A 27,972-nucleotide genomic window follows, 5' to 3' on the forward strand; every position below is an offset into this window, starting at 1 on the left:
GTGTGTGTGTGTGTGTGTGTGTGTGTGTGTGTGTGTGTGTGTGTGTGTGTGTGTGTGTGTGGCTGGCTAACAATCAATCTCCACCTAGTGTTTGCTGCATGTGGCCTGTCTGGGTTTTTTTGTTTGTTTGTTTTCTCGTCTCCCTCCTGTTAAATTGTACTGAAGGTATTTTTTGGTTGTTTTGCAGAAAAATGCAAAAGGTTTTTGCAGGAATTTTACACAGAGGATGACAACGGGAAGAAGCTGTTCAAGTATGGAGCCCAACTTGTGAGTATACTACAGAAATAATGAGTATAGATTTAGTTTTCAGAGTTGGTTCATTGCATATTTTTGATATTATTGCACTTAAAAGAAAAAGTACAAATCTGGTGTGCTAATGAGCGCTGATGCTTCACTGGTCAGTGAATAAAACATTATTTGCTACACTGTTCTTTGACACCATTTGTTGTCTTTACAAGCAGACATTTATGATTTGACAAAATCATAAATGTAAATGTTTATTTGAACTAGTTATTTTTGTTATAAGTAGAATAGTTTTGGGTGGATTGCATTAAAATGTAAAAGTGAAAGCAAAACTAAATGGCTCTTAATCAAGCTTCCATGTGAAAGATGGAAAAAGGCTCTTACCTATTTACGAAATGCATAATTCCCTTTTTGCTTCTAAATGTAGATGAAGGTGTGTTTGGCGTTAGTAGTAGCTGCAAAGATGGTTGTGTAATTGTTGGGTGATCATCTAATTAATTGCAGGTGGCGCTGGCTCACAGGGAGCGGGTGGCTCTTTTTGTGGATCTGGATGATGTGGCTGAAGAAGACCCCGAGCTGGTCGAGAGCATCTGTGAGAATGCTAAACGTTACACAGCGCTGTTTGCTGATGCTGTCCACGAGCTGCTGCCAGAGTACAAGGAAAGAGATGTATGTTGATCAGTTTAAGAAGTGCCAAAAATGAATTGCTATTGTGATTTTTGCCCAGGATTAATGCGTCTATTTTTTATTTTTTTAAATACATAGATTATTGCCAAAGATTCTCTGGATGTGTACATTGAGCACAGGCTGATGATGGAACAAAGGGGTCGTGACCCTGCAGATACAAGAGACCCTCGTAATCAATACCCGCCTGAACTCATGAGGAGATTGTAAGTTGAATCGGATTCAGAGCTGAGCTTTTACTGCATGTCTTTATTTGTCCTGTGATTATACAACTGTGAACTTCTTCCCACAGCGAGCTTTACTTTAAAGCTCCAAGCACCTCTAAACCCAAAGTGGTGCGTGATATTCGAGCCGACAGCATCGGTCACCTGGTTGCAGTTCGGGGTATTGTGACTCGAGCGACTGAGGTCAAACCGATGATGGCCGTGGCTACATACACATGTGACCAGTGTGGCGCTGAGACCTACCAACCAGTAAGACGGTTTTTAATCATCTATACCATAGGTGTTGAATCCATACCAAATTACTATTAGAGCTGGCCTACTGGTATTACACAGCTAATATATATATTGTTTAGTATTAAGCTTTGCTTGTTCCATATTCAGTTTTTCAGCAAAACGTGTTTTAGTCCATAAGAAAAGATTCATTCTTATATCTGGAGGAACAAATATATTTCAATAAATATTAACGTTAGCCCGCGACTTGGTTCCAGTTTTGAATTTTGGCCCACTGTGTATTTGAGTTTGACACCCCTGATCTATACATCTATATGCTTTCACAGGAACAAAGTTTTTCATCGTATCCTCTCGTTTTCCTTCAGATCCAGTCTCCTTCCTTCATGCCGCTTGTTATGTGTCCCAGCCAAGAGTGTGTCACCAACAAATCTGGAGGGCGACTGTATTTGCAGACGAGAGGCTCCAAATTCATCAAGTTCCAGGAACTGCGTATTCAGGAACACGTAAGAAACTCCCAAACTTGTTATGTTTGTATTCAGTTGTTTTGGTTAACATTAGCTCACAAGTTTTGTCTGGTATTACACAGAGTGACCAAGTACCTGTTGGAAACATCCCAAGGAGCATGACGGTGTACGTGCGTGGCGAAAACACACGTCTTGCCCAGCCAGGAGACCACGTAGCCATCACAGGAATCTTCCTCCCTCAGCTGCGCACAGGCTTCAGTCAGGCTGTTCAGGTATAATCTGCTTGTCAAAGTACACATGGGCTACTGCAATGATCTCATCTCCAGAGAGAAACTGAAATGTATTGTGGTTTTGCTCTTTTCAGGGTCTCCTGTCAGAAACCTATCTGGAGTGTCACAGCATTACACTCATGAACAAGACTGAGGATGATGAACTAGGTAACGAGGAGCTGACCGATGAGGAGTTGCGAAGCATCACAGGTCTGTTTGTTGGACATCACTACAATAGGAACACATAAACTGAGACCTTGGTCTTTAGTGTCTGAGGTGAATTTTTTTCTTTATAGATGAAGGATTTTATGAGAAGCTAGCTGGCTCCATAGCGCCAGAGATCTATGGACACGAAGATGTGAAGAAGGCTTTGCTGCTGTTGCTGGTTGGAGGAGTGGAACAGGCTCCCAAAGGCATGAAAATCAGAGGTGAGGACAAACAAGATTATAACGGCAGAATCCTTTTCTTCTGTTTCATCATATTGTAACATAGCTTTCTAATACTAATTTGAATGTATAATTTTAATATAATTTATGCTCCTTTATCACGCTGGCACAAGACCAAACTTCTTTATTCCATAGGTACATTTCTTTGAAGTTGTTTTTCCTCATTAAATGTTGTAATCACTGCAGTGCTCTTACTCCGTTGTCTCTTCTTCCTCAAGGCAACATTAATATCTGCCTGATGGGAGATCCAGGAGTCGCCAAGTCCCAGCTGCTGTCCTACATTGATCGTCTGGCTCCTCGAAGTGAGTCCTGTTTGTTGTCCCCTATCTGGTTTAATGCTTTATCTAGTATGGCGTTTACTTTCCATTAGGTCCTACACTGTGACGGCTTAACTTCTGGTGGGATAGTTTGATTAGAGCACTCGCTTTTTGTTTTAATGCAAAGTTTTGAATGCCAACAGCCTGTCATATAATTGGAAGTTTTATTCTGAGTGAAGCTTGAAGTATTAACCGTTTGATCAACAGCTAATTGTAGCTTTTTCTTGTTCCCTGTCTGCTGTTCAGGCCAGTACACAACAGGTCGTGGTTCATCTGGGGTCGGTCTGACTGCGGCAGTGATGCGTGACCCCCTAACCGGTGAGATGACTCTAGAAGGAGGAGCCTTAGTTCTGGCTGACCTGGGCATCTGCTGCATTGATGAGTTTGATAAGATGGCGGATGCAGATCGAACCGCCATCCATGAAGTCATGGAACAACAGACCATCTCCATTGCTAAGGTATCCTTAATTACTGCCAGTACTCGGGGGGGGGGGGAGAAAGAAGAGTATTAGGGGAAGTATCTGGAAACATTCAATGCCTGTTTAACATCCACACTCAAGTTGATTTAATCTCCCTTCCAGGCTGGCATCATGACCTCCCTCAACGCCCGTTGCTCTATTCTAGCAGCAGCTAACCCCGCCTATGGCCGCTACAATCCCCGGAAGAGCATCGAGCAGAACATTCAGCTGCCAGCTGCTTTGCTCTCCCGTTTCGACTTGCTGTGGCTCATCCAGGACAAACCAGATGCTGATGCTGACCTGCGTCTGGCCCAGCACATCACCTACGTGCACCAGCACTCCCGCCAACCGCCCTCACACTTCACCCCTATTGACATGAAACTGATGAGGTGAGAATTTGCATGTTTAAAAATGAACACATGAAGGTTATTGTTGTAGCTCAGATAATTTACTTCAAATAGGTCTGTGTAATAGGCAATATTAACTAATGACAAATGTAATTTCCATCAGGCGTTATATATCTCTGTGCAAGAAGCGGCAGCCTGTGGTGCCCGAGTCACTGGCCGATTACATCACTGCTGCTTACGTGGAAATGAGAAAAGAGGCTCGGGTCAGCAAAGACACCACCTTCACCTCTGCTCGTACGCTCCTCTCCATCCTGCGCCTCTCCACTGCACTGGTAAGAATTCCACATCCACTTGAGTAGTAGTGGGTGGCTGGAAACATTTAGAGGCCAATCTCACTGATTGAACTCCTGCAGGAGGGTTATAATTTTGTCAGACATTTGTTTTAAGAAGTGAAACAGGGTTACAATTGTTTTTCATCAAACTTCAGTGGAACTTACATTTGCAGACAAGTGTCGTATGGGGTTCGGTTGCACAACTTTTGTGGAGCTTTGAATGGAATTAAATTGTCTTGATCGATCGTCCAGTGTGGGATAAAGTGCTTACAGTGCAGGTAGTGATGATAATCTGGCCTACTGCATTGTGAGCACTTCTTTCCCACGCTGGACAAAAATCTCTGACTGCCAAAACCAGTCCCAGTAGCAAAAATGCTACACCCACTCACAACATGAATATTATTAAAAAAGCTTGAATTAAGTCTGTCTTGTATCATCTCTGCCTCTGGTTGTCAAAAGTGCTGTTTGTGCAGGTAGCGGTCATCCACCTACTGCAAAACCAGCACTTCAGGTTAACAGGTAGGCAATATGCTGCACACAGATGTCCACAAGGGGGCAAAACACAGCCACAAGCAGTATTGGTGCCACAGCTGCACATCAGCTTATTTGTGTGTTTTCAGATGACTCATTTGGTATTTTCCTCTTCATGACCACGAGGGAGCTGCTTTAATGTCTTTGCTGATCCTGGCCAGCTTTGCAGGGTGGGCAGTCAGCCTGTGTGCATAAGGACCAGCTGTGCAAACCCATGCAAAACTGACCATGGCCAGGACTGTCATCAGTGTATTCTACAAAAATCCCAAATTGATCATAACAGTATTCAGATGGGATCTTTTGTGTGCTGTTTTGATTTCATGCTATAGAGAGACTAGCTGGTGTTGAGAGGCGGAGACTTGGGCAATTGCCGGGCATCCCAGAGGGCATTGCACTTGTCTCGGTCTGACAGTGCCGGCACAGCGCAGCCTAAATTGAGATGGATATTGTAGGATTATTTTTAACTCTTATTTGTGCATTCACTCAAACTACAGTCTTAGCATTATCTTCACCTTTAACTCCCTACTTCAGGCTCGGCTTCGCATGATGGACACCGTAGAGAAGGAAGATGTAAACGAGGCCATGAGGCTGATGGAGATGTCCAAGGATTCATTACAGGCTGACAAATCCAGCACCACAAGGTTAGAGCTAAAAACCAGGCCTGTTTTTTAAATATGGCTTTCAGTGAGCTCAGACTAACATGACTGGATGTCATCTGATTCAGAGCTGTTTTATGAGTTTCTTGCATGTCCTGAAGGAAGCTGTAAAACTTGCTTGATTTTTATGGAGCTCTGTTCACACGACAGCTTGTTCAAAACGAGCAGGAAATGTAGTTTGTGCATTCGTACGTGTACATGTAGTATGTTTACATGCCTTACTTTGTGCCATTTCTGAGTAGGTTTATTCAAAATTCCTTGAGGCTTTAAAGTTAACTTTTTTTTTTTAATATCTGCTTTCTCATCTGCAGGACGCAGCGACCGGCCGACGTCATCTTCTCTCTGGTGCGCGAGCTCGCCGCAGAGGGCCGTGGAGCCGGTGGGTTGGTTCGCATGGCTGAAGCAGAGCAACGTTGCGTCTCTCGTGGCTTCACGCCCGCCCAGTTCCAGGAGGCCTTGGAGGAGTACGAAGAGCTGAACGTGTGGCAGGTCAACCAGGCCCGCACGCGCATCACTTTCGTCTGAACAACCCGGGACACGCCTTCACGCACATTTTGTTTCAGTCACCTGAGGGAGGGTGGGGGACTCTTTGTTGTGGGTTTTCTACAGACTTGTAATGAGGTTAAGCATTTTGTAAGTCCAGCAGATGGAAGATTCTTTTTAAATATGACTATTATTGCGAGAATTCCAGCTAATGGAAACCCAGAACTCCCGAAGAATCCTGTTAACAGTACCTTGCTTGTAAATATGTACGTCAGAAGTTAGTATTGTGAAGTATTTCCTGTGGTTTGGCTGCAAGCATCCGTTTAACATTGAGCATTTCTGTACATTTTATACTTGATGATGCAAATCAGACAAATTTATATTGAGCCTTGTATTGTGAGAGTTAAAATAAAATGATGGTTCAATACTCTGCCTGGTGCCGAGTCTTCTGTGCACATAATGTGGGATGAAGAAATGTGTATGAACACCTGGTTTCACAGTGGGGACGCCTCGCTAATCCTTTGAGTAACGCCTGCCCACAAAACATACAGGTCTGCAAGTCACAATTTTCATGTTGAAAGCCAAAACCCGCACGACTTTGGGTTTGTGAGTCACTGAACCAAAGATTTCAAAAGGCTTGGATATTCAGAAAAGGCAACAAATGTTTAATGCTGCCAAATCTAGCTTTCAAAACCGCAAGCTTCCAGCTGTATGATGAATGATCCTGTAACCCACTAACACATTGTATGCACTGTCTCGGTAGAGTAACTAGTAATCATGTGTCACCTAAATGTTTTGGTCTACTGATGACATGTATCTAAATAATTGCATCTAATACAGCAAGAAGCTAAAACAATGTAAACTTGGAAATTATATTTTCATCATGGACATTATTCACAATCTATTTATCACATTTGACATCGTTATGATTGGGGAATGTGGGAGAATAACATTAAACTGACCAGTGTGTGTTATTGCATGTATGTTTAGTATGACGGCCTTCAGTAAGAATGCAGTCTGAGTATTGAACATGCCGAGACAAAGGCAGCTTTTTCTGTAGATAGCTGTCCTGTGTTCAAAAAGCAGGTGTTCACTGTGTAAAAATAACAACCTTTAGAAACCGGTGGTGTTTCAGAAATCTGTGAAGTCTCATTATGAATGTATGTTTAAGGCAACATGGGTTGTCATCTATGTTTTTTGTAAGCTTTTCTGGCATGGATATTGTGTTAGTAGGCAGCATTTTCACTACGGTTGCAGTTGCCCCAGCAGGTGATGCTTCACTTCCACACTTAATGGGGAGTTTCCATTTGAAGTCTGTTTTGTTTTATGGCTTTGCTGCAAAGGTCCTGAGGCTTTCTGTTCTTAATTGGCGCCAAAGGCCCCACATTAAAGTGTATTAAAAGGAAGGTGGAGACAAGATTTCGGTCTCAAAGTCGGTAGAGTCCGATTGGATAGAAGATAATGTTACAGGGTAACCGACGCAGAGATGTGTATTTAACCCACTCAGCCTTGTTCAGACCAGCGAAGACTGCCTCCCGAGTCAGGTGAGTAAAACGGGCAGATGTGTTTTCTTTACAATATTGGGTCGTGCAATAAGAAGCAAAAATATAATTTGAATTAATAAAGTTATTAATTGCAAGCCACATTTATATTCTACAGTCTATATTAATCTTTGCATTTAGAGCATCAGATTGCAGAACAGTTTTACCTGAAGACATATTTTTATGTCTTACAATTGAATTTTGGTATTAGACACATACCTTTGTTAAATGTGTAGATGTGAAATGTAATTGATTCAGAGTTATTTTGTACGAACTAACAGTTTTCCTCAAAATGATCATTTCCTTTTCTTCATGATCACAGAGGTTCAAGATGATTTCTTCATCGTGCTTGGTGGGGGCACTCTTCTGTCTTGTGTTTCTCCCAGGTCTGCTCTGCTTCTTTTACTTCACAATGTCACAGGTTCACCTCTCAAAAACAATCAACATCAACATCCACAAATTATTTTTCATCCTCTTTCAGGCCTGCTGGAGGCCAAATCTTTGTTGAATGTCATAAAGCAGGAACGTAAGTTAAAAAAGAACAATTTTCTGAGGCTTTATGCAGCGGTGCTGTTTTTCCAACTGTTTTTGAAAGACTCAGCTTCATCTCCTCTTTTTACAGAGATGGTCCCTGTAGGCGATGTTAGCATTGATGCAGAGAAAGCAAATGATTTTCTGACTCACTCCAGACCAAAGCGTAATGCGGACCCTCGGTGGTACAGAGGAAACCCAGACTTCCAGGCTTACTACAAATACTACAGCAGCATCGGACACACTGAGGGGGTAAGAAACACTTTGGGCTTCCTGGGGTAGCCCAAATATTCACCGTCTATATAAGCACCTCAGAATGTGTCACTGTAGGTGTTCTTTATTTTAAACATTCTTTGTAGTAACAGAAAACTGTGACAAGTCACCTTTGCAGACCAGCAAATGTAAGATTTTAGCTAATAAGGATGTTAAATTTTGAATTCAGTCCAGGTTCTGGTTGTTTAAAATCAGCACCAACATGTTGTATCTGGATGTGGAAGATTTTAAATCTAAACCTTCATAGTTTAAAAAAAAAAGCAGGAAGAAAAAAGATTTTTCATTTTGATCTCAGAGGGTCGGGATTTTGGGATTCAAAACACATCACCTCTCGGCTTAGTCGAGAAGTGCGATTACAACTGAGCTTTTTAATTTAAAAACACATATAATCATGAAGGATTTCAGATTTTAAATGTGTCTCAGGGTTTCTTTCTTAACCAACTGAAGATTATAAATCTACTTGTGGCAGCTTTTTTTTTTTTGCAGTTTGATTCTACATAAATAAACCTGAGTTTGTCTTTCCTTTACTCTTTTTCCGCCTCTCAGCTCTATGAGATCGACAAGCTGCGAATGCTCTACCAGCAGATGAGGTACCTGGAGCACACCTACGGCCCTGATGCTTCCTATTTCCAGAGCAAACTGGGAGTGCCTATGATCATGTGTGACCCAGCCACAGACAAGAAGTGCAAAGTTGTTGCTCCTCCTCCTCCTCCACCGCCAATGAAAGGGGTCCCAAGACCCACAGAGCCTCCTGCTCTTCCTATTGCTCCAGCCATTTCACAGGCCGATGTGCTCTACCTGTGTAACCAAAAGGACCCCCTCTGCAAGCCTCACATTGTCTACATGCCCACAGGTGCAGTACCTGTGCTCTGTGACCCTCGGTACCACCCCCACTGCACTCCCCAGAAGGTTGCACCAGCTCCCGTGGCAGTGCCTCAACCACCTCCTCCTAAGAAATCTGGCCCACCTCCAGCTCCCCCAGTCTTTGTCAAGAAGTCTCCCCCAGCTCACATCCGCACCTTTAAGGGCATGGAGTACGATTGTGACCCCTACTGGGATCCCGACTGCCTGATTGACAACCCACCCAGGCCCATCAAAGGAAAGGTTGTGGTCCCGCCACCCCCTCCGGTCGAGGAGGAAGAAGAGGAGGAACATGTGGAGGAGCCAGCACCTCCTGCACCCATTAAGAAAGTAACCTACTACCCTCACCCTTACTACTACCAGCACCCTCTACCCTACAACCCCAGGGATGATCTGTACGATCCAGCCCGCTTCCAGTACCCACGGCCTGCTGATGCTGCTGATGAGCCTGCAGAGGAGAGCCAGTAAAACATCCAGAGGGAGCAAAACAGACTATGAAAACATCCAAGTTGCACACTTTCACATCTTTTATATGTAATGTCAATAAAACCAATGTCTTAGCGCATTTTTAGATGCAGTGTAATTACATCGATGGCTCAATGTGTAACTGCCAGTATGTGAAAAACCAATTTTCTTTTTGAGAAGAATAAATTGCAACAAATCAGTTTTTCACCAGCGAGTAGCATTTTGAGTTGGAATATCCTTTTTGAAAGGTGCAAAGTAGCCTCAAAAGGAAAGCTTTGCTCCACCCATCGCCACATGGCAGGTAAAAATCACTTGTGAAGTACCAGCGTGCATGCTGGGAGGCCATTATGTCTGTTCTGCTGTACATTTAATAGCCAAATAAATGCTGACTCCTGTTATTTTCCATACACTCTGGAGCAATAAGTCACCCTGCAGTCTTTTTCCTGCCTCTCTGTCCAAAACCTATAAGGGCAATCAAACAGCAGGAACACAACTTCAGTGGGTGATCTGCAAACGTGCTGCTACTGCCAATAAACCTCCAGCTAGGCGAGCTCCACGTAGCAGACTTTCATGTGCTCATTTAAAAGTGCAGCTCTGACTTTTTTAATGTGCTTCGTTGACAGAAGATTCAAAGTCTCATGGGGAAAAAAACGAAAAATCAGCAGATCATTTATTACATACAGGAACATGAAACAGTAAAACAAACTGGGTAAAATAACAGAACGTTCATGTACAGTGGACTCATTGCTGTGCAGACCCACCAAACAGATGAGTGACTTTGTACATAGCTTTTAATGATCGGTGCTTTTAGATACACTTGTGGTTGGAATTTTTTAACTGCTCTGAAAAGCTACGGTTGGTTTAAGAACTGCTTTTTAGCTAATCAAAGTAGAAACAGACAAAAAAAAAAAACAAAGAAAAGAAAAAGACAGAACAGAGAATAATAAACTGCGGTGCTCGTTTTGATTCTCTGCTTTGCTCAAAAGAAGAGTCCTCTCATCCTCCGGCCGATGCCCTGTCTGTCGTACAGGACGTTGAACTTGTTGATGAACTGATTCATACTGTTGCAAGTCTTGGTGATAGTGCCTAAGTAGGCCATGAGGCCGACGTCATTACATTGCTGCAGGGTAAACAGAAGAACGGCGTCAGGGAGTTCTCACTTTTACAGCACAATGAACAGTAACATCATCACAACAAGAGATATTTAATCATAAATTAATTTTTCCTTGTGACTCAGACTTCTTATCTTATCTAACTGACCATCTTTTATTGCTGCTTTCATTTTATTATTGTAGTATTCGATGTCGATGACAGCAAAATGTGCAGCAAAAAGGGTGCAGCTACACTTTGATAAAATGAGATGTGAGCTTTGATTTTAGGATTGTGTTTGTCTTCTGTTTTTGGACCCAGTACTTGGGAACACTGGGAAAGATTTATGTAATGTGGGTAAAAGTAAACAAATAGAGAGTGGAGTACACTGTGTAAAAGTGACTAAATAATCACCAGCTGTAAAAATACATCCCACTGCTCCGTTAATTTCTTGTACACTGGCAGATTATAAAAAAAAAAAAACAATGGAAAAATACCTAAAATGACTTCACGCGTCTTGCATAGAACTTATCAAACTGAAGATTGGTGACTTTTTGCAATACAGTTGCACGACTTAGGAGATGCTTTTCATTTATTTTCCATCTCATCAAAAATGATCCACATGCTTTATGTGGCCGGTGCAGCAATGGGGTCAGTTTATAAACTGACGCATTTGTCTTTACATCTTTACCAACTACAGCAAATGCTTGAAAAGTACTTTGAGCATTTTATGTGTCTCGATACGCAACGAAAATTTATTTGGCTATAAACTGTCCACTGAAACACTGTAGTTCCATCTTTATAATTACAAGTAAACACATCACATTTGAATACACTGATCCCTGAATCGCGTGTTTCCCTGCCTGTTAACTGTTACAATGCTGCTAAATATTAGCTATATTTAAAAACTGTTACCAAAGAGAGGCAAGTTAGATTATTCCTTTTCTCATTTTTCCCGGGATTTTGACCTGCCTTGGTCCATCTGTGTGTGTGTGAAGGAGCAACAAAGATTACTTACATCATAGAAGTCAGTTTTGAATTTTATGGTGCTGAGGACTGGCAGTCTGTGGCACAGGGCGTTTGCTTCTCGAAGGATCTCATGATTAAATGGCACCTCGCCTGTGAGAAACAAATAAACAGCACGCTGGAAAATGTTGAGTTTGTCAAGAAACTGTCAAACAGAAGCTTGTAATTACAGAGGGGCATGTTTGAGGGGCCTCCTTTAAAAAAAAATGAAGGAGAGGAAACATCTCATTTAAAAACATCTGCTTTTCAGATTTATTTTCACATTCTTCGCTCTCACTCAGTCATTAAACGACCCCCTCATCCTCTCACCTGCTTCCACGGCTTTGACGTACTCTAGAATGATCTTCACTCGGCTGTGGAGCATCTTTATCGCACTGTGCTGGGCTATAAGGTGTTCAGCAACTAACACAGAAGAAAGACACCAAACAACACAGTTAAACCCCGATTCATTTTGATGGTGACCAATAAGACGCAGGTCACAGGACAGCTGACTGATGGAGGAGACACCATGTGACACCATGCCCTAACTGACAGCTTGTTACACCTCATTTAAATCATTTATTTCTGGGTTTACATGGTTGTACAATGTAAAAATTTCCCCCCAGTGTGAGGCAGAAAGTTTGGAGAGCTACTGTAAAACCCTGAGGGAGAAAATTCAGCTGAAAGCATCTAATCCGTGGATCCTGCCACCATGCATGTGGCAGCCCAGGGGCTAGGTTCACCTCTTTTTTGACTTTGCCCCCTTCCTAACATGACTTTAACACTTGAGAAGCTCTAGTATGCATCACAGAGGCATGAGTGCAGAAAGACAAAACTAGAGAACGGCCAAACTGAAATTGTAGAAGGTGTTTTTGCTGTTGTTGTATTTTTTTTAGTCATACCTCGTATCACAAATCATTTGTATATTGCATTTTTTAAAGGAAACACATTTTCATAAAAAGTAGTCAAGTCTGCCTTTAATCTTTGACAACAGCGCCTCTAACTGTTTCTAAGCCTAGAAACTCAACAAAGCTACAAAAGCCATTTCCTTTGGATTTGAAGCTGGAGAAAAGCTCTGATTTACCACCTTTTGTGGCTTATTGTTAAATAAAGAATGCTTAATTGGCAACAATTCATGACTATGATCAGTGTGTAGCTAGTAGAACATGTACAGTACAAGTAATTCTTAAGGCAACAGCTTGTCTTGCCTGTTGAGTTTTCTCCAGTGCCGGTGGCCGTCATACGAGCTACGTGGTCAACGCCAATTCTCTCCGCTTCCTCTGTGGCCAGAGTGTACGTCAGCTCAGCAAATAACATGGTGGCCTGAAAACAAACAAACAAACAAAAACAATACATATCAGATGAAACTGAAGCATCTGTGGCAATCAAGATTAGACGTGCACTAGATAAAAGTGGAAGTAAACTATACCTCGCCACTGATGATGTCAATGACAGATTCATAAACACTAACAGGAAGCTGTGGGACAAAAGAACACTGTTTAGAGCAGAGGCGTTTGTGTTTGTACCAGTGACATCGTTGCTGAAACAATGCAAATGAACTCACGTCCGTGTGTTTGGTCATTGGGTTAAGCTTCAGGAAAAGAGGGCTCTCAATGATCTCGCACACCTGCCAGGAAGTAGAGAAATGAGGGTAAAAGCAAACGATCTGAAATATCCAGCATCATGTACTTGTGTGTAGACTCTATAGCAGTATAAAGGCATGTGTTAACGTGCAACACAAGTGGAGCAGGTGTGTATGGGGTTTTAAGATATTTAAAAGCTTAAAAGTGATACATTTTGCTTCTGAAACATTCATGGTCACAGTACACGTGTCAAAACATCGACATCCTGCCACCTGTCAGTGGGCTTCAGTGTCTGCCTACCTGCTTGTGAATGTGGATATCTGACTGGTCTGGAGGACCACCTGTGGTGTACCAGCCCAGAAACTCCATGTCTTTGAAGACCTGTTTGACTGAGAGACCAGAGGACAAATGTAAAAACAAAATGATCTGATGATTTGACTTACTGATAAATATCTGAGAGGGGCTTGGAGAACATAGTCATCAACGAACTCTCTCACAGTGACATGAAAACTGAAGAGATTTTTTTTTTTCTCATGCTCCGCTTGTTTCAAGGTTACAGCAGTTAACTAAACAATATAGTGAACTTACGAAACAACCTACAGGTTTAAGTCTTTGTCATTTTAATAAAATGTGTTAAAAAATACAAATAAAAAAAAACCCTGCTTGATGAGGCTTTGTTGCAAATGCTTACAGAGGCTCAGGATGTCTCCACGACTGTGAGTCAACTTCATAAAGAGTTGTGTTTTTGTTATAATCACTGTTCTGATTTTCTGGAAATTAACAGGAACTGACTTGAAAAAAAAAATTACAAAATCCAAAGCAAGAGGCAGAGATCGAGAGTTTTGGTAGTTTTTATGTCATTTTGACCAAAAGACTTGTGTGTAAATCATTTACTTATGGCTCAACAACTGGATCCAATGCTGCCATCTTTTGGTCAAGTGTCAGGAATCTCCCTTCACGTGTTTTACTCCTTGCACATCCAAACATATTAACAATGTATCTGTACTCTTTGGGAACTGAAACTCCAAAACTACAGAGTCCCATTCTGGCGTTCAAGACTTATCAATTGTTGTACTGTTTATTGTTCTTCGTGTGGGAAGGTCAGAACACAGATAGAAAATGTCTCAATTTAATAAAGGAGGCAAGGACAAAACTAGAGTCTAAGTCTAGAAAAACAAATCACGACAAACTGACGTGTGAACTGATTTTCCTGAATGATGATTACGCCAGTGTTACTAATTTTAGCACAACTCCAGCTACCGAACAACTGAGTCATCAAAGAAGATGCACACACAAATATGTGCATTATTGTCCTTAACACTTGAACAAAGCTTACACTGTTCCTCCTTGGTGTAGTAGTACTCCTTGTCAATGTGCACTTTGTCGTCTATGGTGTGAGACAGCAGCTCAAAGGAGTTCATCACCTCGATGTTTCGACCCTCCTGTTTCCCAATCAGAGCTCCTATCACTGAGCAGAGACAAACACAACAGCATATGTTTATCTTTAACTTAGACTTTTATTCCATAAGCCCAATATATATGTGATAGGATAATGTGTTGTTTTTTCACACATACCCTGCATCGGTCGGCCCTCCTGCGAGCGGATGCGTATCCAGTGATCGGATATGTTTAGGATAACCAGAGGGTGTAAGGCCACAGAAACACTCCCAGTGACCCCTGAGGCCATAACACTGGGGCTGGCTACAATCACACAAAGACACAAACATGATTGGGATTAACAGTATGTCAATGACAATATATAAAAAAGTCAAAAAACTTGTTAACTGGAAGCACTTTGTCAAATTCAAACAATTACCGGAAAGCCAGACAAAGAGTTTCCATCTCAAATCAACCATCACAGAATTTTATCGTCACAAACTGTAAAATTTTACCTTCGTATGACATCAATGAAAATGTGTCGATGGACCATTTTTGAAAAGAATACATCTTGAAAAATGTTTGATATATGAAGCTACAAATTCACAGCAACCAATATATATGTATCCAATCTGTGGACCATAGCCTTTTTAGGCAAATCTGAGATAGTTGTGCAAAAGGGCAACAGTGACCCAGGTACAAACGGAAATACTTCTTCAAATCCAAATAATTACTGGAAAATTAGGAAAAAAGCAACAGTGATGAACCAAAAGTGATTAATATGGTCCAATCACATTAACTGGAAAGTTAATCAACAATGGATCAGCCCTGTTTCGGTATACGTCTAATCAAACTGCATGTATATGTGGAACACAAGAAAATAAGCAGAGACACATCAATAGCGGTAAATCAGTATGGACCCAAAACAATCAATAACGTATGACCAATGCATAACAGACAAAATAATAAGAGAGATTATTTACACTCGGATTGTAGCTGATGACAATAATCTATGTCACTGAGCTCCAGAGCCAAGCAACAGTACACAGTTTTCTTTCCATTCAAAATAAGTGACTGGATATATCCTTTTGGCATTAATCATCTGTTTAGTTTGGCACAAACGATCATTCTCAGGATCGTTCCTAAAAGGTTAAATAGCATATACAATCATAAAACGAGTTCCACAGTTTCCCAACAGGACACCTGGACAGGTAGATGAGTCAGCGAGGTGCCCAATGACAGTTTATAAAGTTAATAAAACGCGACTCTGAGCGGTCGCCCTATGCTCGCTACATACAGTCATTTTAATGTATATGTAACTATTCACACAGATATAGGCCTGCATGTCGGTTTCTGTCATGTATAGCTAATGTTGACGTGTTTGGTGTTGCAGCACTGCCACAGCATTTTAATCAACTGCACATGATGTTAGCTTTTACTTCAAATTTCTGATGCAAACTCCTGTGGCAAAGCAGAGGGAACTGCCTGAAATATCCACACAGTGATGAATGTACTGACAGCTTCACAGAGCTGAGTACGTTAACCTGCTATGTCAGCGAGCAAGCTCCTTACGACCCTTTAACACCACGGAGTCGCCACTTCCGCTCACTTATAACACACAAAACAACATATACGGCAACCTGCGCGCAGGTTTTGGTTGGTGTGGACAGAAACGATGAGATGAGGGATAAATACTCGCCTGCCCCATCCACTTCCATTCCTCCACCATTGCTGGTCGCCATCTTGTCCGGTAATCCGCGCAGGCGCAGTGGACTGTTGATGCAAAGGACGTTAAGTGGCTCTTCGCGGGGCTCTTTTTTAAAACAAACCATGCCGCATATTCACGGTCATAAACCTGATGGGAGTTTATAGAAACATAGGCTCTTTGGGTCGGGGAACGTTGTGTTGAGCTTAAAGCCGCTGATTTGATTTAACTGCCCAGCGGCCGCTCGGTCACATAGTCAGTGGACCGGTGTTTCCGGGGGATTGCTGATTCGGGCGCAACCCGTGTGCGTTCATGTACCATTCCGTGTGTGAGGTTTGAGAGTTTTGTTTACAAAATGGAAGAATTTAGGGGCTGCAATCTGGACTACTTTCCCGAAAACATTTTAATCGATGTCTTGTCCTACCTGAACGTACGAGAGGTCGTCAAAGCCGGGAGGTAAGGGGATTTCAACTTTGCTCTCAATGATTTACTAGTTAATCGTCGTTTAAAACAAAACTCAGGTTTTCGTTTGTTTTGTCTTTTGTTATGTGATTTGTGTATATGTTTATATATTTTAAATTGTGGTTTTAGGGTATGTAAGAGGTGGAAACGCCTTGTTAAAGACCAAAGACTGTGGAGAAATGTCGACCTGACTTCATGGAAAGGGGTAAGGATGCTGTTGCCAGTGTGGCTTCATCATTTTTCGTTTCTTCTGTTAATGCAGGCCAGGCATTTTAGTAATCTAGTCTGTTACTTGGGGATAATAATAGAAACAAACCCATAGCGATAACTTTTTTTTTGATAAAGATGAACGACTGGGAGCTGTTGACTCATGTTTTAATTTATCCTCTCACATTAAAGCACTGGTTTTAACTGTATCATCAAATAAAAATACAACACCGTGATTTTCCTGTCTCAAAACGGGCCCACTTATACAGTTGTCCTGAGATATTTATAGATGCATCATGGGCATGAATGCCACAGGAATTTGGGTCTGTGTAGGTTCTCAGTCATCCAGGTCATGGTAATCCAAGGCGCTTGGAAAGAAAAACGACTGGACTGCTTTAAGTTTCTTGAAGACATTTCACCTCTCAGTTCTAAGACCAAACGACCCTCTTAAGGGACAACTCCCACTAGAGCTGAAATACCTGGGGCTTTCCACCATTTGGTCTTAGAACTGAAGAAGCTTCTGGGGTGAGAGGTGAAATGTCTTGAAGAAACTTAAAGAAGTCCAGCCATTTTTCTTTCTAAGCTCTTTACATAGGAATTTGGGGCTTTTCATAATTTCTTTGAACTGTTCTTTGTCCAGGGTGGAATAGAATAGTACAGAACACAGCTTTAATGGCTTTAAAGAGGAAAAAGTAGATGCACAAGTTTGAATCAAATCCACACATACAACCCCAACTAATATTTGGTTAATATAAATATTGGTTGCACTTCAGTTAAACACTTTCGGTAGCCATCAACAAGCTTTTGGTGCAACAGTAGCTGGGTATTTAACCACTCTTCTTTGCAGAATTGGTTGAGTTTAGTTAAATTGGTTGGTTTCCAGGCATGGAGCCAGCTTTTAAACATAGTCTACAAGTTTTCAGTACAATTGACGTTGGAGCTTTGGGAAAGCCATTCCAGGAGCTTAGCCTGGTTTATCCATCCCAAAGCCAGTTTTGACATATCTTTGTTTCAACAACCTAGTTGCTGATTTGAGTCTTAGGCCATCTATTGGCAGTTTCTGAGCTGTTACTAGTCATTCTTAACAGCCATCCACTAATATTTTCTCTTGGCTGGTATGTGTTTTTCTATTGTATGTGTATTTTAGTTTCTTTGATAGTAAATAAAATTGTGTATTGCTTTTTAAAGCCCCTTGTAAAGCATTTTGAAATGCTTTTGTGTGTAAAATATGCTCTAAAAATAAACAATGAGCATCATTTAATAACACATGGGTTGTGTGTTTGTGCAGTTATTGACTGTTATTGTTTCTCTCTCTCAACACACACATATTCATGGACTGTCCACTGTGTGTTAGGTGACATCCCGCATCCTTTGGGTCCTGCTGCGTCAGTACCTGGGTTGCGGACTAAGGTGCCTTCGCTTGCGTGGTTTGCTGCTGTCCGCACGTGGCGGAACCTTTCTCTCTGAGTCTTGGCTTAAAGCTTTGTCCACAAAATGCCCTCGACTGAGTAAGCTCTATCTTCTGCATGCAGACCTGAGAAGCCTGCCCAGTTGCCAGATCCTACCTCCATCTTTGCAGGTGCTGGAGCTGCGGGGTTGTGAGCTGCCTCGTGGCTTCTTCAATCAGACCCTGCCATCAGCTAGTCCCCAAGAAAGAGCAGAACCCACATCCAGTGTTGGTGCTCAACTGAAAGGAAGGAACCAGAAAGGAAAAGGGGCTGGCTCTCCTTCAGGGATTGGTATTGAGAGGTTAGTCCTTAACAATGTGCCCTCTTTTACAGACCAGCACCTGCAGGGTCTGACATCATGGGAGAGGCTCTGTCATCTAGAGCTACGTGACACCTTTCGTGTAACAGCTAATGGGCTTAGAAGCTGTGCTGCCAAAGATGGTGTCTGTGGTGTAGAAGGGCTTTCCAGGCTCAAGTTTCTGGAAATAGGCATTACAGGGCGGCAGGGCTACCAGTTACATATGGCCTCCCTTGGCTTGGGGGCTGGCTGGCTTGGGCTGGAGGAGCTAAGTCTTGGTGGAAAAGAGGTGGGTCCAGGTTTGCTCTGCGCCAGCCGCTTGAAAGACCTGAAACGTCTGCGCCTGTGGGACTGCACACTCAGCGAGCTGCAGATAGCCCGGAGCTGCAGGATGCTCCGTGGACTTCGCCAGCTGGAGTTTGTGGACGTCAGGTTCCAGCCTCGTCAGAATCCACCAGCAGAAGAGGGGGAGGGCGGTGAGGAAGAAGAGCAGGACAGAGAAGAAGCTGCAGGTGCAGATGGCAGCAGCGACGAGAACAAGATGGCAGATATGAATGATCCTATTCCAGGTCTGCGTCGCACACTGGCTGTCCTGCTGCCATCCTGCACACTGGTGCTTACCAACTGCTCTGTTCAGAATAATGAAGATTGAATGAAGCTATATGCTGCTATATACAAGCAACCCACATGGGATTAAAAATAAATAAATAAAACAATAACAACAAAAAACTGTTACATAGGCTTTTAGATCATGTTGATATAAGTAGAACCCGATTCAGAATGCTCTGTCAACTTTTTCTGACAATGCCACAATAAGTCCATAAATAAATAAAAAAATAATTTTAAAAGTCTGCTCACAATGATCCATGTTTATAGTATTTTTAGGCTTTTAGAATGAAGTAACAAAAACTGAATAGCTGTACACAGTAATGTATTCAAATGTATTAAGGGTTTATTGAGCGATTAAATAAAAAAAAAAATAGTATGTATAAAAATAAATGACTTCCTCGACAGAATTACCTTTGAGTGCTTTAGAGGAGGATTGCAGTTTTCAGCAGTGCAAGAACAACAATAAATGTTTTGGCCCTTTATTTAGCTTTTTACAGTATTATGTTCAAAATGTTACTTGTCTTGATTAAAACTGACTTAGAAGTAAGAGCTATATTATGATATGGTGTTTTCTGAAAAATCTGATTGGTAACAGTTGCATAAAACTTCCAAACTGAATTGTCTGTCGTTGACAAATCAGATTACTTCATCACATTGATGCAAACATCATGAAAAACATCTTTCTCGTCAGTTTGCAAGGTTGCCTCATAAGCTGAGGTTACTACATTATGAAAGTTAAGAAAAAACATCTGTCGTCAAAGACACAAATTATATTGTCTTAAGGGATATGTCATGATCTCCTACAATACTCAGTTTCTTTGAGGTAAGTCAGTGGGAAGTCTCTCCTTTTTAGTGCTTAGAAACTCTAACGGTATGAAATAAAATGCAGAACAGTTGCTGTTGGACTGTAAACAGATAAGCAGGTGTAAGCTACAAAGACAAATAAGTCATGATCCACCTGTTTCCTGTTCTTTACCACTTCTCAACAGCGTATACTGTCAGAAAACATATATTTTACTCTGTTTGGTTGGGTGATGCACAGGATATTGTTGGGTGTTGCATATGTGTTTTGTAGAAACTGAGAACAAAAAGCAACCGCTTATCCTGAATGTGTGTATATTGTCTCAATTTTAGGAAAAAACATGGAAGATTTGTGTCATCATACCGAAGTGTGTTGCATTTAAAGCAACCATTCAATGAAGGTTCATCTTGTGAAGAACAAATTGTTCTGAATAAAGCTATTTTGATGAAGTAAACCCAGAATTTGTGCTTGAATACAAATACGGTATGTCGACTGCACCTTTAAAGATGACTGATCAGTTTGTCATGAAACTGCACGTATCATTTTTCAAGGTCAAATACTACATTTTATCTTCTTTTACATAGGTGATTTCTTGTCAGCTTCAGAAAATTGTCACGGGTCATTTCTCTTGTTTTGAGTGTTGGAATGGCCAGTAACGGTTTTTGAAAAGTGGAAAGACAAGAATTTAAATTAGTAAGTATTAATCCTACACAAGTAGCTTAATGGTACACAAACCATATAATCAAAATTAAAAGCATCTTAATTAAAAGTAATTATGGGATTAAAAGTTTGGATTCATGAATTTATATATGATATGCAGTATATTTTGCAGCTGGAAATTGTTTTAATTTTTTATATTCTACACAACAAAGAATTTAACACCTACATACCGTTGAGTTCAAATTTGTCCAGTGTGAACATTTCACATTGAAAGTGACCCAATATACACATAGATTAAAATGGTTAAAAATGTTATACTCTTGTAAGGGCGCTATGAATTTTTGTACATTACGGCTCTTACTGGTCAAATTTGAGCCGCAGCTATTTGGATACATTTTAGATCCACCATAGGTCAATAGGTCAAATCAATGAAGACATTGGTTTTAGAGACTCTTGAAACTAAACATGTACTGTTAGTAAAACAGCATAGATGTGATCATATATGGTGCACCTGTTTTACCCATTTCAGAACAGGTGAGTGGGAAAAACATTCAAGTCCTACATACAAAGTTTCCTACCACTGCCCTGAATGCACAAACTATTTGCAATTAGCTTTTTATGTGCTCCAAGTGTCGATTAATGTTGAAGTAATGTTGCTAATTATATATAATAGTTATGAGGGATTGTCTGCAATAGCAGTGAGGACACTATTAAACAACTGAAATTTCTTGCCATTTTCACTTTCAGTAAATTAATAAGTATAGCTAAATCAAAATAGCTTTTATGGCTGTTGTGTTACTGTACGATGATTTTCTGCAAAATAAATGTTGTAAATTTGAAAATACACTTCCCATACTCTTTATTAAGGACTAATCAACCATTTATTATTATTGTCAGGTAGGCTATTTACCGCATACATTTTAATTGAGAGAACCAGAGAAAAATGTTTTTTAAAATGTAATTGTTACTTATAACATGTATGTAACTTTGTAATTTTAACATGTTGTCGCCTCTTGGCCAGGACTCCCTTGAAAAAGAGGTTTTTAATCTCAATGGGACTTTTCCTGGTAAAATAAAGGTTAATAATAATAATAATTAGATCAGTGGTTTAAAAAAATGGTTAAAATGTATGGAGTTATTTATGAGGGAATTTTTGGGCCAATATAGACTAGAACCATACCGTGAAGGCATTAAATCTTCAGTATGAAATAATAAGTATAAAGTAAATGACGTATAAAGTAAAATATTTGCATTTGTGAAGTAAGATTTGAAAGTAGCATAACATAGAAATGAAGTAAAATACATTCAAACCGTACCAGGTGTATCAGGTACTGTTGGTTTTCTGTCACGTGCTTGAATTTTGTAGATTTTAGCCAATGAAAAATTAGGCCTTTATGGACGCAGACAAAGGATATAAATGCTGTATACAGCCTACATACATCACATACCGTGGACGTTACTCCTGCTTTTTAAAAACAATATACAGCATGTGGGCGGGACCACATCCACCGCTCACCAATGACACGCTGCCCCTTGCAGCGCTTTTATCCAATGACTGTTCTCTAAGTGTGCGAAGCTCACCAATCACGTTCGTGAAGATTAGCTTTTTGAAAACGCTGGCGGCCGAGGAAGTTCTGGGTTACAAGATTGAGGTTTTCACGCTGTAAATTTAATACTGTTTTTCCTTCACTACGATGCAGGTAATTCGATATTTATACATTTATGTCCAAGCGTTACCGAGTAACAGTTGATAACAATTTAAACTCCGTATATCATGTTTACGTAGACGTAAATTTTAGCTTAATTTAGCTAACCTTGTGCTTGCAAGCTATCTTAGCAGACTAACGTGTAACGTTAACTCGAGGTAAAAAGATCACAGGTAGTATATTCTATGAACGAGGCAGTGTTTTCTACTTCGAGTTAAGTTAATGTTTTCCTTAAAGGTGATCAGTACAGTGACTTGTACTGCAATTGTTTGAACGCTGACTTTAAATGATAGAGGCCCGGTAAACCTTTTTCTTTGTTTAACGATTAATTTAAATGTTTAACTCGTTGATCTTCAATCCAGTAAGTGTAATTTATGAACACTATATAAGGCATTGAACCAGCATATCTAAGGTCAGTGTGGCGATCAAGTCATGATAAAACAAGGCGTCTTTACCTCTCAAACCGGGTAAAGAGTTGTGGTGGGTAATTCAGCCACCCACAGACAGTGTTTCCTTCTCGGTTTTGTATATGATAATGAAAACCAGCTGAAATCAAATATATTACTGTCTCTGGCACTAGAAAACGCTTTAGATGTGTGCACAATTTAAAAAAAAACGAGAGGGGATGGAATCTAGAAATAATCTAACCATCGGTTAGGTCGCAGTAATAGCCGTGTGTGCTCTCCATTATATTACTTTATTTTACACACTAAGTATTAACTTGAAGTGGAGGGTGGCTCTCCAACTTTAGGAACGTGTTACACCCTGTGCTATTTTGGCGTAAAACAGGAAGTGACAGTGATTGTAGAGGTGGCCCTTCCAGTAAGTAAAAGCATACAAATTCTGTTTTGCCTCTAGAAAGATTATTGGCGACCTGAACCTAGTTTAGATGCTGTTGCATTAAGTGAAGAGAGCTGTTAAATAAAGATCTCCAAGAAATACTGATGAACTGAAACAGTTTGGTAAGGAGAAATACTCCACCATTCATGTTTGTCATTGTGCATGCATCATAAGTTATACATGAGGAAAGTTTCTACAATTTACATAAATTCACTACAGCTCAGTGTGTGTGTGTGCACGCTAAGAAATGAAAAGAACATCTGGTTGTGCTTAATGATTGAAATCAGAATGTGTTTATAATTGTGACTTGGATGAACTGCAGACCATATTTTATAAGTAATCTATTCAGACATTGAGTTAATTCCAAACTCTTGGTTAAAGTCACCATTAATGATAAACAGGGAAAGCACTGAGCCTTGACACAACATCCTAGGTTATGAGTTACAAAGTGTGCCTTAATCTCTTGCTTGCTTCCCTTTGTTGGTTGTCTAAAATAAGTATAAAGCTAAAAGCAAGGGGGGCACAAAATAGGTCAAATGTACTGTTTTAGTGAGTTGTATTTATTTCTTTACAGAATAAGGAAAATTACGAGCCCAGAGGTCTTCAAAGACCAGTAAGTATGGAAATTGTAAAAGATTATGTTGCTTGGCCCATTACTGTTAACTGTGCTTAAATCTAGCAAGCACATCTGATTCAGCTTGGACTGAGGTGTTATTAAAATACCGAAAGTCACTTTGAGCAAATCAAAGAATATATGTAGGTAAAATTTTGTAGTAGTAGTTGTAATATTAATAAATGAGTGATTTAGCCATAGTGCAATGAATAAATCACTTATAGCTGTGTTTTTGTGTTTGCTCTTGATGTCAGTTTGCCACACCGAACCTGTCAGGCCCTCAGCGAGTTGTGGTGAAGCAACGAGCAGACACAATGAAAAATACTGTCACAGGTAAGTCTTTCCTTCTGTGCAGATGCTGATAAGACCAAGGTTATTGTAGTTAACTAAACTAAAACTGGATATTGGGGGGGAAACTGATTAAAATAGAAATGAAAACTAAAGTTTAAAAAAATCCATATACCTGGAAAACTACATTTAGAGAAAAAACGAAAACATAACTAAATTAAAATTAAAAGACAGAAAATTAAAAGGTAAACTGAAGTGTTCATATCCACTCTGGAAACTGACTGAAATTGAATTTGAAACAAAGTAAAAATGAAATTTAAAAACTAATCGCAAAACACAAACCTATGATACCGTATTTTCTGATAACTGATTGAGACCCCTCAGGAAATTTTTAATTGCTAAGTTTTAATTGTGGTGTTATTTTTAGGTCCTGCGAGAGAATGCATTGGCTCGTCCTCCAGCTCAGCTTCAAAGTAAGTGGCTAGTTCTATATTCCTGATGTGTTGTCTTTGTCCTGAATATTTAAAAGAACTTTTATTTGTTTTTATTTCAGGAAAATTTCCATTGATGACTTTGACATTGGTCGGCCACTTGGAAAGGGAAAATTTGGAAATGTCTATCTTGCGAGAGTGAAGAAACTCCAAGCAATTGTGGCACTGAAGGTGTTGTTCAAGTCTCAGATGGAGAAAGAAGGTGTGGAGCATCAACTCAGGAGAGAGATTGAGATTCAGGCCCATCTCAAGTTAGTATCCTGCTTCTTTGTTTTTTTTTTGGCTCTACTCCCTTTTGTCATCTTAGGCACACTGAGTTTACAAACACAAGTTTAATTTGTTACACAATATGTGTTCAAATAATAAGTGTGGTGATACATTCATTGAAATGTACAAAATAACCCGTTGTAGGACTGTCCCGTTTTAGGGCGATTATAACAACAGTCCTATAATTCACACACGTTTGGCAGGCTATGTGCTACCCTCCACTGTCTCCTGCAGGGACATTCAAATGGTCGAACAATGCTGAGAGCTGTGTACTTCTATATCTAAACATTTCAATAATTTGGGTAATTTCAAAAAAAATCTTTAACTGTGCCATTGCTATACACTGAGAAATGTAGTTAATGTCTGTTAACCAATGATTTACATGTATAATGCCTCTGGGGACAAGATATACAAAGAAATGGTGTGTTCTCAGTGGTTTATTTGTCTCTTATAGATTAGGCTGATATTGTATAAATGCATACTATATAATGGCTGCTTATATTTGGTGCATTTAGCATGCTGATTTAAATTTCTTCTGCTTCATTTCCTCAGGCATCCAAACATCCTGCGCTTCTACAATTACTTCCATGACCGTAAGAGGGTGTTTTTAGTGCTTGAATACGCCCCACGTGGTGAAATGTACAAAGAGCTTCAGAGATGTGGCAGATTTGATGATCGGCGTACTGCCACGGTAAGAACTCAACCAGAATTGTAGTGACAAAAAATTCTTTACTCTGAACTGCAAAAATAGTGAAGTTATAGCCTAATGCCAACCTCTTTAAAATTCTAGTACATGGAGGAGATATCTGATGCACTAATGTATTGCCATGAGAAGAAAGTAATTCATCGTGACATCAAGCCTGAGAATCTTCTTCTCGGTTATCGTGGAGAGCTGAAAATTGCTGATTTTGGTTGGTCAGTCCATGCACCTTCTCTAAGGTGAGGAACCACACTGTCATTACTTCACTTTCTTTACGATGCCTGTTCACCCTGCCCTGCTCACCTTTTTTAAACCTTCTCAGACGTCGCACAATGTGCGGGACACTGGACTACCTTCCTCCTGAGATGATTGAGGGACACACCCATAGTGAGAAGGTGGACTTGTGGTGCATTGGCGTCCTCTGCTACGAGTGTTTAGTTGGCAACCCACCGTTTGAAACAGCAAGCCACTCAGAAACGTACAAAAGGATTATGAAGGTTGGTGTTTATCTGCATGTGTAATGCACTTGGTCAGTCAAATCTCATGATTAAGTTACAAGTTTCAGTCATAGAGAAGAAGCTGATTTTACTGTAGTGAGAGAAGCCATTTAGGTATCACTCTAGTCGAGCACTTGTTTCCCTTTAGCTCTTACTTTATACTAAAAAAGGAAAATTCTTGTAGGTTTTTCATTATTTCTTCTGGGAATGTAATGTAGTACACAAGATAATTTACCTTCTGTAGCATTATGCTTACCAGATTTAGTACACACATTTTGAGTTTTAGCTCCGATTAAAGTGTTACGCTGAGCGGACTTTCTTGACACTCAAATGTTCCCAGATCTTAACAATTATTATGAACAAAAAAAGTCACAAGCAAAGGTTTAATTTAAGCTCCGCTTGTTTTGAACTTATGCATTTTCTGAAATGTGCATAAGAACAGTAGCTGACTGGCAGATGTGGATGACTCTGAAGGGCACAACATTTGACTGCTTATTCCTTTCACAAGTTTTAGAAAATGCATAAAAATACTTTTATCTATATGTTTAATTTTCTGGTTATAAATTCTTAAAATGACACATCTTGCATCGTTTTTTCAAACTTGACATTACATCTCATGTATCAGGAAATGATTATCAAACTCGACTGTACCTGGCAGTTTGTGAGCTGGCTAAGACTTTAAGAATCCCAGCATTCCCCTTTGCTGATAAATGCATGAATCAAATCTTCCATTTGCAGGTGGACTTGAAGTTCCCTAAAGTTGTCTCTGATGGTGCCCGAGACTTGATCTCCAAGCTGCTTCGCCACAACCCCATCGATCGCCTCCCACTACAGAGTGTCATCGACCACCAGTGGGTGCGTGCCAACTCTCACAGGCTCTTGCCTCCAACCTGCCCTGTCAAGAAATCCTGAGCCTGCCCTATGATGGGTCTTTTTCCTTCCGCAAGAGACTGTGGCCCAATATTTTTTTGGTTTCACTGCCATGGGCTTCAAACTGCCATTATACTGGCAACTTTATACATGAAAAGGGTTCAGAGTATTATGTCATGCATGACAAAGATGAACAACAAATTCTGAGAACCTGCAAATGCAGAAAATCTTTCACTTCTTTTGCTTTAAAATGACTTCGGTTAATCAGTTTTTGCTGTTTGTCTATTCTCGCATACCCTTTTTTTTTTTTTCTTTTTTCCCCCAAATGTACAGTCCTTATGTATGTCCTTATCTATGTATAGTGCCTTCTCTAGAAGTGTGTTTTGTTTTTGGTAATTGTGATTTCTTTACTTTTCAAAATTGACACAGCTTTGTTTTGGATTGCTGCCTCAGATGGTGTTGACATCAAAATACTACTGTTAGACTGCCTCATTTATATTCTTGAATAGTTTGTGCCGAGGGGTTTGGGGCTTGTGCAGGAAAGCATGTTTTAATTTCCTTCAAGATGTACTTTAACTTTCTAATAAATATTGTAAAAGGATTTGTTTGCATCAAATGAGTAATTGATCACAGAGTTTATATCTAGCTGCTTGGCAAACCTGGGTAGTGTAATGCAACTATAAGTCCTACCTTTGCTAAGGGTTATATTAAGTTGCTTATACAACATTTAAAAAATATATATATTGATTTGTAGTCACAGACTTCTATCAAGTAAGGGTAAGTAATTTGGTTTTTTTGTTGTTGTTTTTTTTTTGTGTGTAAACCGCAAGAGCAAAAGTGTATATATACACCCTCTAATATTTGGTTGAAGGTGCACCCTGAAAGGGGCTATTGGTAGTTATCATCAAGCTTCTGGCATAATTCTGGCTGGATATTTGAACAGTCTTGGCAGGATTATGAGTAGAGTTCATTTAACCCTGGAGAACCCATGGGGACAGAGCCGACCCCATTGGTTTACTAGAGAACCCATGGGGTCAAATTTGACCCCATGGGTTCTCCAGGGTTAAATGTGTTGGTGTCCTGGTACAGACCTGTGTGG

At 40.4% G+C, this 27,972-nt stretch overlaps 5 protein-coding genes across 5 annotated transcripts in view; 4 read left to right on the plus strand and 1 right to left on the minus strand.

The window, feature by feature from the left end:
* Positions 1 to 6,112, plus strand: part of mcm7 (minichromosome maintenance complex component 7) — an 8,357-nt gene extending 2,245 nt beyond the window's left edge. Inside the window, exons 2-15 of the mRNA XM_005722824.1 lie at positions 188 to 267; positions 748 to 912; positions 1,009 to 1,133; positions 1,220 to 1,400; positions 1,748 to 1,885; positions 1,969 to 2,118; positions 2,211 to 2,325; positions 2,412 to 2,543; positions 2,780 to 2,863; positions 3,125 to 3,336; positions 3,460 to 3,725; positions 3,847 to 4,015; positions 5,078 to 5,187; positions 5,514 to 6,112. Coding sequence (XP_005722881.1) covers positions 188 to 267; positions 748 to 912; positions 1,009 to 1,133; positions 1,220 to 1,400; positions 1,748 to 1,885; positions 1,969 to 2,118; positions 2,211 to 2,325; positions 2,412 to 2,543; positions 2,780 to 2,863; positions 3,125 to 3,336; positions 3,460 to 3,725; positions 3,847 to 4,015; positions 5,078 to 5,187; positions 5,514 to 5,727 — 2,141 coding nt within the window. The 3' untranslated portion in view covers positions 5,728 to 6,112. The remainder of the gene's footprint in view (positions 1 to 187; positions 268 to 747; positions 913 to 1,008; positions 1,134 to 1,219; positions 1,401 to 1,747; positions 1,886 to 1,968; positions 2,119 to 2,210; positions 2,326 to 2,411; positions 2,544 to 2,779; positions 2,864 to 3,124; positions 3,337 to 3,459; positions 3,726 to 3,846; positions 4,016 to 5,077; positions 5,188 to 5,513) is intronic.
* A 1,606-nt stretch (positions 6,113 to 7,718) lies between these two features.
* On the plus strand, positions 7,719 to 9,359 carry and4 (actinodin4). The gene is made up of 3 exons (XM_013916123.1): positions 7,719 to 7,752; positions 7,849 to 8,009; positions 8,577 to 9,359. The coding sequence occupies exons 2-3, from the start codon at positions 7,851 to 7,853 to the stop codon at positions 9,357 to 9,359; spliced, it is 942 nt and encodes a 313-aa protein (XP_013771577.1). The 5' UTR covers positions 7,719 to 7,752; positions 7,849 to 7,850.
* A 572-nt stretch (positions 9,360 to 9,931) lies between these two features.
* On the minus strand, positions 9,932 to 16,254 carry cops6 (COP9 signalosome subunit 6). The gene is made up of 10 exons (XM_005722826.2): positions 16,110 to 16,254; positions 14,609 to 14,734; positions 14,370 to 14,501; positions 13,334 to 13,422; positions 13,015 to 13,077; positions 12,880 to 12,927; positions 12,659 to 12,773; positions 11,781 to 11,873; positions 11,464 to 11,564; positions 9,932 to 10,476 (listed from the first exon to the last, which is right to left on the minus strand). Exons 1-10 carry the CDS (start codon positions 16,240 to 16,242, stop codon positions 10,336 to 10,338), a joined length of 1,041 nt encoding a protein of 346 aa, XP_005722883.1. The 5' UTR covers positions 16,243 to 16,254; the 3' UTR covers positions 9,932 to 10,335.
* Positions 16,255 to 16,459: 205 nt separating this feature from the next.
* On the plus strand, positions 16,460 to 19,381 carry LOC102212286 (uncharacterized). Its single transcript, XM_005722825.2, has 3 exons — positions 16,460 to 16,571; positions 16,707 to 16,782; positions 18,139 to 19,381. The coding sequence occupies exons 1-3, from the start codon at positions 16,471 to 16,473 to the stop codon at positions 19,180 to 19,182; spliced, it is 1,221 nt and encodes a 406-aa protein (XP_005722882.1). The 5' UTR covers positions 16,460 to 16,470; the 3' UTR covers positions 19,183 to 19,381.
* A 2,768-nt stretch (positions 19,382 to 22,149) lies between these two features.
* Positions 22,150 to 27,468, plus strand: aurkb (aurora kinase B). The gene is made up of 9 exons (XM_005722827.1): positions 22,150 to 22,301; positions 23,722 to 23,760; positions 24,015 to 24,093; positions 24,476 to 24,521; positions 24,602 to 24,790; positions 25,359 to 25,497; positions 25,597 to 25,745; positions 25,829 to 26,003; positions 26,742 to 27,468. Exons 1-9 carry the CDS (start codon positions 22,296 to 22,298, stop codon positions 26,913 to 26,915), a joined length of 996 nt encoding a protein of 331 aa, XP_005722884.1. The 5' UTR covers positions 22,150 to 22,295; the 3' UTR covers positions 26,916 to 27,468.
* The last annotated feature ends 504 nt before the right edge of the window (positions 27,469 to 27,972 follow it).

Source organism: Pundamilia nyererei, unplaced genomic scaffold (genome assembly GCF_000239375.1).
Source record: "Pundamilia nyererei isolate P.nyererei 1_Seehausen unplaced genomic scaffold, PunNye1.0 scaffold00008, whole genome shotgun sequence".
NCBI classification, from domain to species: domain Eukaryota; kingdom Metazoa; phylum Chordata; class Actinopteri; order Cichliformes; family Cichlidae; genus Pundamilia; species Pundamilia nyererei.